The sequence below is a fragment of the Nerophis ophidion genome, unplaced genomic scaffold, assembly GCF_033978795.1.
Source record: "Nerophis ophidion isolate RoL-2023_Sa unplaced genomic scaffold, RoL_Noph_v1.0 HiC_scaffold_87, whole genome shotgun sequence".
NCBI lineage: Eukaryota > Metazoa > Chordata > Actinopteri > Syngnathiformes > Syngnathidae > Nerophis > Nerophis ophidion.
Window position 1 is genome coordinate 222,655 of NW_026907009.1, and position 10,043 is coordinate 232,697.

The 10,043-nt window shown below is 38.6% G+C and overlaps 1 protein-coding gene across 1 annotated transcript; it reads left to right on the forward strand.

Annotated features, from left to right (window-relative positions):
• On the forward strand, positions 1-1,406 carry LOC133547319 (gastrula zinc finger protein XlCGF17.1-like). Its single transcript, XM_061893049.1, has one exon. The coding sequence runs from the start codon at positions 134-136 to the stop codon at positions 1,265-1,267; it is 1,134 nt and encodes a 377-aa protein (XP_061749033.1). The 5' UTR covers positions 1-133; the 3' UTR covers positions 1,268-1,406.
• The last annotated feature ends 8,637 nt before the right edge of the window (positions 1,407-10,043 follow it).

Here is a 10,043-nt window from a genome sequence, read left to right on the forward strand (position 1 = left end):
GCAGGTGTCAGCAGAGAGTCATGAAGAGATTCCCTCTAAGCAGCAGGAGTGGAGCTCCAGTGTGGGACAGAAGGAGCTACAGGCCCCCTCCCACATTAAAGAGGAAGAGGAGGAACTGTGGAAGCAGCTTCAAATGTTGGTGGAGGATAATGATGAAGATGAAGCTCAGTCCTTACAGCTTCATCACAGTCAAAGTGAGGAGAACAGAGGGGCGGAGCTTGTAAGTCAACACATCACAGAAGCTGATGGAGAGCATTGTGAAGATATAAAGTCGGAACCAGACAGCATCTTTGCTCCACTGTCAGACATGGACCACATGATGTCACACTCTTCTGATCACAGTGACCACATCCAAAAACCTTTGGAGAGTAAAAATGACTCTAAAGGTGATACGAGACATCACACTAACAACAAACACTTGGACTGCTCTGAATGTGGGAAATCATTTAGACTGAAGAGTGATTTTACAATACACATGAGGATACATACTGGAGAGAAACCTTTTACTTGCTCTGTTTGTAAGAAAAGTTTCTCCACAAAGCAACACATGACCACACACATGAGAACACACACCGGAGAGAAACCTTTTACTTGCTCTGTTTGTAAGAAGAGTTTCTCCGTTAAGCCTGCCATGACCAGACACATGAGAACACACACTGGAGAGAAACTTTTTACTTGCTCTGTTTGTAAGAAGAATTTCTCCAGAAAGTCTAACATGACCGAACACATGAGAACACATACTGGAGAGAAACCTTTTACTTGCTCTGTTTGTAAGAAGCGTTTCTCCACAAAGCAGCATATGATCACACACATGCAAACACATACTGGAGAGAAACCTTTTACTTGCTCTGTTTGTAATAAGTGTTTTTCCAGAAACCCTGACATCCCCATACACATGAGAACACACACTGGAGAGAAACCTTTTACTTGCTCTGTTTGTCAGAAGAGTTTCTCCACAAAGTCTAACATGACCTCACACATGAGAACACATACTGGAGAGAAACCTTTTACTTGCTCTGTTTGTAAGAAGACTTTCTCCACAAAGCCTAAGATGTCCGCACACATGAGAACACATACTGGCGAGAAACCTTTTACTTGCCCTGTTTGTAAGAAGCATTTCTCCACAAATCTTGTCATGACCAGACACATGAGAACACACACTGGAGAGAAACCATTTAGTTGCACTGTGTGTGATAAGATGTTCTGGCATAAGTGTCAGGACAGTAAACACAAGTGTGTAACAGTCATGGAAGCTGCAGGGATTTAAAAACACTTAGTGATTGTGCTAAATGTACTTTAAAAACACAGCATGTTTAATATGAATGTATATTTGATGTTGTATGTAGTGCCTCTCATCTTCTACTGTTAAATTTAAAGGCCTACTGAAAGCCACTACTACCGACCACACAGTCTGATAGTTTATATATCAATGATGAAATATTAACATTGCAACACATGCCAATACGGCCGCTTTAGTTTACTAAATTGCAATTTTAAAGGAGAACATTATCACCAAACCTATGTAAGAGTCCATATATACCTTGATGTTGCCGAAAAAAGACCATATGTTTTTTTAACGGATTTCCGATTTCTAAAAGGGTGAATTTGGCGATTTAAACGCCTTTCAATTGTTCGCTGTCGGAGCAATGACCTTTCACCTGTGACGTTACAACGGGAAGCAATCCACTATTTTCTCAAACACATTACACACACAAGTCAAATCAGCTCTGTTATTTTTTGTTTTTTTCTACTGTTTTCCGTACCTTGGAGACATCATGCCTCGTCGGTGTGTTGTCGGAGGGTGTAACAACACGATCAGGGACGGATTCAAGGTGACTTACGTGGCGTGTGCATCGATTAGCATGGCATGCTAATCGATGCTAACATGCTATTTAGGCTAGCTGTATGTACATATTGCATCGTTATGCCTCATTTGTAGCTATATTTGCATCCAGCCTTTCCCTCCACCCACATTTAATGCCAAACAAACACATACCAATCGACGGATTCAAGTACACCAGTGGTCAAAAGATGCGAAAGTCCCTTGTTTGTTCTGCACATTTTACCGACGACAGCTATGCTACGACAGATGGCACAGAGATGTGTGGATATCTTGCGACACTCAAAGCAGATGCATTTCCAACGATAAAGACAACGAAATCACAAAGGTGAGTTTTGTTGATGTTATTGACTTATGTGCTAATCAGACATATTTGGTCACGGCATGACTGCCAGCTAATCCATGTTAACATGCTATTTAGGCTAGCTGTATGTACATTTGTAGCTATATTTGCATCCAGCCTTTCCCTCCACCCACATGTTATGCCAAACAAACTTTTACCAATCGATGGATTTAAGTTGCTCCAGTGGTCAAAAGATGCAATCGTTGGTTAGAAGGCGATCGCCGAATAGCTTCAAAAGCTATTTGCTCAATAACTTCAGTTTCTTTTTCAATTTCGCTTTCGCTATCTGCCTCCACACTCCAACCATCCGTTTCAATACATGCGTAATCTGTTAAATCACCTAAATCGCTGAAATCCACGTCTGAATCCGAGCTAATGTTGCTATATCTTGCTGTTCTATCCACCATGTTTGGTTGTATTGGCGTCACCATGTGACGTCACAGGAAAATGGACGGTGGATTTACAGATAGCGAAAATCAGGCTTTTTAAACCCTTTTTTGGGATATTCCATGATTGGTAAAATTTTGAAAAAAACTTCGAAAAATAAAATAAGCCACTGCGAACTGATTTTTATTGGTTTCAACCCTTCTGAAATTGTGATAATGTTACCCTTTAAATTTTCCTTGAGTTTCTTGTTAAAGGGGAACATTATCACTATTTCAAAAGGGTTAAAAACAATAAAAATTAGTTCCCAGTGGCATGTTGTATTTTTTGAAGTTTTTTTCAAAATTTTGCCGGTCTCCGAATATCCCTAAAAAAAGCTTCAAAGTGCTTGATTTTTGCTATTTGCGATGCCACTGTCCATAATTTCCCTGTGATGTCATACAGTGCTGCCAATATAAACAAACAATGGCAAATAGCACAGCAAGATATAGCGACATTAGCTCTGATTTTGACTCGGATTTCAGCGGCTCAAGCGATTCAACAGATTACGCATGTATTGAAACGGATGGTTGGAGTATGAAAGTATTGAAGAAGAAACTGAAGCTATTGAGTGAATAGCTATTGACGCTATTCATAGCCATAGCATGGCCGAATAGCTGCGTCACATTCTGACGTCATCCCCTCCAGAGCGATAAACAGAAAGGCGTTTAATTCGCCAAAATTCACCCATTTAGAGTTCGGAAATCGGTTAAAAAAATATATGGTATTTTTTCTGCACCATCAAGGTATATATTGACGCTTACATAGGTCTGCTGATAATGTTCCCCTTTAAAAACGTTGCGGAATGATGACTCATACGCGTGACATCACCTGTTGGAGGGGACATGTTAGCGTAGCACCAAACACGGCTAAAAGTCGTCTCTTTTCATCGTGCAATTACAAAGTATTTTGGACACCTGTGTTGCTGAATCTTTTGCAATTTGTTCATTTAATAATGGAGACTATAAATAAGAATGCTGTTGGTGGAAAGCGGTGGATTGCAGCTGTCTTTAGCACCGAGACACAGCCGGTGTTTCTTTGTTTGTTTTTAACACAGAGCGGTCAAGCGAACATGTTTTCTCTACGTCAACCAGCATGTTTTTGGATGGGAAAATTGTGATATATATCTTACCGGAGAAATCATTGGATTATTCGTCGTTCTGCAGCAGCTGTGAGCTTGGCTCCTCGGCTTCTCTCTGAGACACAGTGTGTTCACCGCAGCCATCCGACCTCGAGGTATGCCTTTACAATCTTTAAAACCTCACTAAAACACTATTAAAACAATAAGCAGATAAGGGATTTTCCAGAATTATCCTACTAAATGTGTCTAATTACATCTGAAACGCTCACACTGCCGTCGCCCGGAGCCGTCACATTTTTTTTTTTTTTTGCCATTTTTCTTCTAGTCCTTTAGTTTCAATATCCTAATTCACAAATCTTTCATCCTCGCTCAAATTAATGGGGAAATTGTCGCTTTCTCGGTCCAAATTGCTCTTACTGCTGGTGGCTCCCATTAAAAACAATGTGAATATGTGTGGAGTCCTACAACTCGTGACGTCACGCGCACATACTTCCGGTACAGGCAAGGCTTTTCTATTAGCGACCAATAGTTGCGAACTTTATGGTGGATGTTCTCTACTAAATCCTTTCAGCAAAAATATGGCAAGATCACGAAATGATGAAGTATGACACATAGAATGGACCTGCTATCCCCGTTTAAATAACAAAATCTCATTGAAAATCTCTACTGAAATGAGATGTTCTTATTTAAACGGGGATAGCAGGTCCATTCTATGTGTCATACTTGATCATTTCGCGATACTGCCATATTTTTGCTGAAAGGATTTAGTAGAGAACATCGACGATAAAGTTCGCAACTTTTGGTCGCTAATAGAAAAGCCTTGCCTTTACCGGAAGTATGTGCGCGTGATGTCACGAGTTGCAGGGTTCCACACATATTCCCATTGTTTTTAATGGGAGCCACCAGCAGTAAGAGCAATTCGGACCGAGAAAGCAACAATTTCCCCATTAATTTGAGTGAGGATGAAAGATTCTTGAATTAGGATATTGAAAGTGAAGGAATAGAAAGGGGAAAAAAAAAGCGACAGCTCCGGGCGACGGCAGTGTGAGCGTTTCAGATGCAATTAGACACATTTACTAGGATAATTCTGAAAGATCCCTTATCTGCTTATTGTTTTAATAGTGTTTTAGTGAGGTTTTAAAGATTGTAAAGGCATACCTCGAGTCTAAGAGAGAAGCCGAGGAGCCAAGCTCACAGCTGCTGCAGAACGACAAATAATCCACTGATGTCTTCGGTAAGATATATATCACCATTTTCCCATCCAAAAACATGCTGGTTGACGTAGAGAAAACATGTTCGCTTGACCGCTCTGCTTTCACAACAAACAAAGAAACACCGGCTGTGTCTCGGTGCTAAAGACAGCTGCAATCCACCGCTTTCCACCGACAGCATTCTTCTTTATAGTCTCCATTATTAATTGAACAAATTGCAAAAGATTCAGCAACACAGATGTCCAAAATTCTCAGTAATTATGCGATTAAAGGAGACAACTTTTAGCTGTGTGTGTGCGCAGCGCTAATATTTCCTGACAGTCCTTAACGTAACGCGTATACGTCATCATTCCGCAACATTTTCAACAAAAAAACTCCCGGGAAATGTAAAATTGCAATTTAGTAAACTAAAAAGGCCGTATTGGCATGTGTTGCAATGTTAATATTTCATCATTGATATATAAACTATCAGACTGCGTGGTGGCTAGTAGTGGCTTTCAGTAGGCCTTTAGGTCGGGGTCTGATCATGACTAGTCATAAATATCGACACCAACATCGCCCCCTTGTGGTGGAAAATTATAACAGTCATAACTTCCTTCCACATGCTCCAATCTTCCTGATTTGTTTTAAGGTGGGTGAAGATCATTGTCATTCTACATCCTGTACGCAAATTCAAAAGGACATTTTTCATACTTGGCACATTTTCTAACGTAATCTTGTTAATATGCTCAATAAGGTTCTATTCAAATGTAATACAAGTAATACGTAAGACTTTATTTGCACACTTATGGAGATAAGTTTCCAGGTAAAAAAAGATGCTACCTCGCTAAAAAGATTAATTGTTAATCAATTTATTTTCCATGAATTAATTTACATCCAGAACACACATTGTTAAATTTCTTATTATATTATAATCATTACTATAATTGAATGTAAGTTTGTGTAAAAATATTTTCACACAACAAAGTGTGAATACATGTTGTAAAGTGTGGGGTTGAGTTATAATTGATATAATACAATTAGGTATGGCAAATGCATTTTGTTTACTTGCCAACTATTCAAATTATATTTAATATACATATTTATATAATGTCATGTAATATGACTTCAACATTATTTATGTTAAAATAAGACTTTATTTGCTAACCAGTTCTACTTCTGAGTATTTATTTTATTTTGTTATTGAACAATTAAACACACATAAACAATGTTTAGACACATTAAGGTACTTTCAATACAATATGAGTCAATGCTTTTTCAATATTTTACTCAGCAATATAAAAAACATCACATTAAATCCAATCCTCTTACAAACAAAACCCGTTAAAGAAAGTAAAAGTAAATATGAGAGACCATTCGAATAAGATTAAAATAAAATATATATAAATAAATGATACACTTAAATTATTTCAGTAAATATAATAAGGGCTTTTTCTATTTTGTACAATCTTCCAAGATTGAATTAATAAATTCAAATCATTAACACAATGTTAGAATTTGGATTTCACTTTAAGAAAGACACTTTTGTGTATGAGAGCAAATGTTTCACACTTTTTAAAAATTGATATAAATTCACGACACGATCGATCCACGCATGCGCGAAGAGTACGTCACTTCCTGGACTTACAATTTGTTTTATGTCAGAGTTCATGCCAGAGGTGGGACCAAGTCATTGTTTTGCAAGTCACAAGTAAGTCTCAAGTCTTTGCCCTCAACTCTCGAGTCAAGACAGGCAAGTCCCGAGTCAAGTCCAAAGTCAAGACTGGAAAGTCTCAAGTCAAGTCCCAAGTCCTGCATTTTGAGTTTCGAGTCCTTTCAAGTCATTTTAATCACAGACTAATACATTTACACAGATTATGTATGTTTTTAAAATGCTGTATTTATTTATTAAAACCAAGTGCATTTGAAATTGCAGGAAAAAAAATAGTGCTGACCTTGCAATTCATAATAACACTATTAACCAGTCATTTTAAACATTTAACTCATTGCTTTACAGAATAAACACATTTGGAAAAACAAGTTGAACTGTACTTATTTGTACAAAAGTGTTAACATTGTATTTCCATGTCATATTGCATTGTAGCTAGTTAGTTCCACAGCAGTTTCTATCCTGTTCTTACCTTATGTCATTGATCTCATCTCATTCTGTTTGTGTGTTTATGTCTGCGTACACATGAAAAACATAACAAATACATGAAAATAACAATGAATAATTTACTGTTTAGATTTCAGGGCCCTATGCAAAAGCAATCTGTACACATATTCTTAATATAGGGTACATTTTAACTGACCTTTATTTGACTATGTTTGTCTTTTTGTAGGTGGCTAAAATATGCGGTGCTGCTGACCACCGTATAACGTTACGTTACAGTTTGTGATACACTGACTAACGTAACACTATGTGTAGGTACCTCATGCAACCCTGCTTGAAAAAAATCACTTTACAAAAAGTATGAATACGGTAGCAAACTGCAGTGGACGCAACAGATTGTCGTGTTTGCAATGACGTTATAACCAGAGACATCTTATAAGTAGACGCCGCATTGGCTGCTGTGACGCGAGCAATTTGGCCGCCATCTTGAAGTGGTGATGAGGAGCTGGCGAGCAGCTTAAACTGACAGTTGACAGGTAGAAAACAAAGATGCCGGGCGGTGTTCAGCGTTTTCCTGTTAATATTAGCGGACTGTTGAAAATAGGAATTGGGGGATTACTTTTCACAAGTAAGATTTAACATTAACGTACTATTGCCTTCCGCCTGATTGTAGCTGAGATAGGCACCAGTGCCCCCCGCTACCCAAAGGGAATAAGCAGTAGAAAATGGATGGATGGATGGTTGTATTTTGTGAAAATAATATTACAACAGAGTTGTGAAGGAGCAAAGATCTTCAATATTTGTATGTGAAAATCACAAAGAAATCTTCAGGGGGAGGATGACGCCCCTACAGGTATTTGCTTTACAAACTTTCAGCCCCACCTAAAACAACATTCACCAGTTGCCAATGATTATGATGCATTCTCATTTTAGGCAAAATATAAGACAATACTTTCTTAACAGTATGTATGTAACCAGGAATAAGTTTTCAAGTAACAATATTCAAATACTAACATTGTTGGGTACAACAGAATTTAGTTTTATTCTGAATCCAGTCAAACAGATTGGTGGTTTTAGCTGATATAAAAACTTACAGGTTAAAGTTAAAGTAGCAATGATTGTCACACACACACTAGGTATGGTGAAATCTGTCTTCCGCATTTGACCCATCCCCTTGTTCACCCCCTGGGAGGTTAGGGGTGCAGTGGGCGCCCGGGAAACATTTTGGGCGATTTAACCCCCAATTCCAACCCTTGATGCTGAGTGCCAAGCAGGGAGGTAATGAGTCCCATTTTTATAGTCTTTGGTATGTTAATATATGTTTATGTTGAAGTATTTGGCAGACGCATTTATCCAAAGTGACATACATAAAAAATACATATAAAACAATCACTGAAAACATGATCATTTAAGGGAAGAATATAATAGAATATCAATACAAAATGCCAAGACAGAATGAACTCCCTGCTGCTGCAGCAACAGAGATAGTCTATAGGTCCGTAAGATACATAGATATCTAATGTATTCATACATTTTTTATGTAGAACATATGCATGTATATACATATGTACATGCATATGTTTTTTTCCCCTTCTCTGGGATTATATTCCCAGTATTGATCTTGGACGTCTGGTCACTTATAGCATATACACATATTCTGTTACTGTTAAGCAAACAATGAATAATAAAACACACCAAAACATGTGTCCTTTTATCATAGTTACACGTATGACGAAAATCAGTGGTTTTTAGTGAGGTAAGATTAATTAAATGCGCCGACTGTTCATTGCTCCTGCCAAATTAATTGCACTGAGTGGAGTGGATCACCACTCCAAGATGGCGGCCGACTGTTCATTGCTCCTGCCAAATTAATTGCACTGAGTGAAGCGGATCACCACTCCAAGATGGCGGCCGCGCGTCTCGTCTCCTCGGCGCCAGTAGCAGAAGTGCTCTATACCGCGTCTACTTATAAGATGACTATGGTTATTACGTTAGCAGTGAGTTTACAGCCTCACTCATTTAACTACACAGCAAATAAAAGTCACATTACTCAGCCAATAAGCTTTAGCTTACAATCAAAACTTACCCTTCTTTGTGCATCTTCAAATGTCGAACGAAATCGGAAGTTGTTGCGTCTACATATTCGAACTGCATGTTTTGCATACGGCAATTCGTTTTTTGTTGAACAAGTCGTAGTTTTTATACCCGAACGAAACCAACTTTGGCATATTTTATCTCAATGGCGCGTTGTTTGAGAATTATTCTTCCTTGGTTTTCCTGCAATGTGATTGGATGAGTGCTGTGGGAGCAAAAGAGCAGTACTAATTTGATTGGCTGTTGTACTGAGAGCATACAAGCTGACCTGCAATGTGATTGGCTGTTGTACTGAGAGCATACAAGCTGACCTGCAATGTGATTGGCTGTTGTACTGAGAGCATACAAGCTGACCTGCAATGTGATTGGCTGTTGTACTGAGAGCATACAAGCTGACCTGCAATGTGATTGGCTGTTGTACTGAGAGCATACAAGCTGACCTGCAATGTGATTGGCTGTTGTACTGAGAGCATACAAGCTGACCTGCAATGTGATTGGCTGTTGTACTGAGAGCATACAAGCTGACGGGAACAACACGCAGACACACACAAATACTAAATGAAAGATACGGAGCGCTCCTGAATAATTTTTTAATCTTTGGGTTTCGGGGAAAGTAGCAAGTCATGTCAAGTCAAAAGGCTCAAGTCCAAGTCAAGTCACAAGTCATTGATGTTAAAGTCTAAGTCGAATTGCAAGTCTTTTTAAATGTGGTCAAGTCGAGTCTAAAGTCATCAATTGTATGACTCGAGACTGACTCGAGTCCAATTCATGTGACTCGAGTCCACACCTCTGGTTCGTGTGACATCACGTTCTGTGATATTTGAATGTTTTATCAATGTTTTGTATGAACATAGATTATCTAGGAGTAAAAGGGAACCACAATAAAAACACGTGGAATCAGGCAGTAATATCGCTACAATTTCTAGCACTTTCACTCTTGTCATTGCAATGAATGTCGC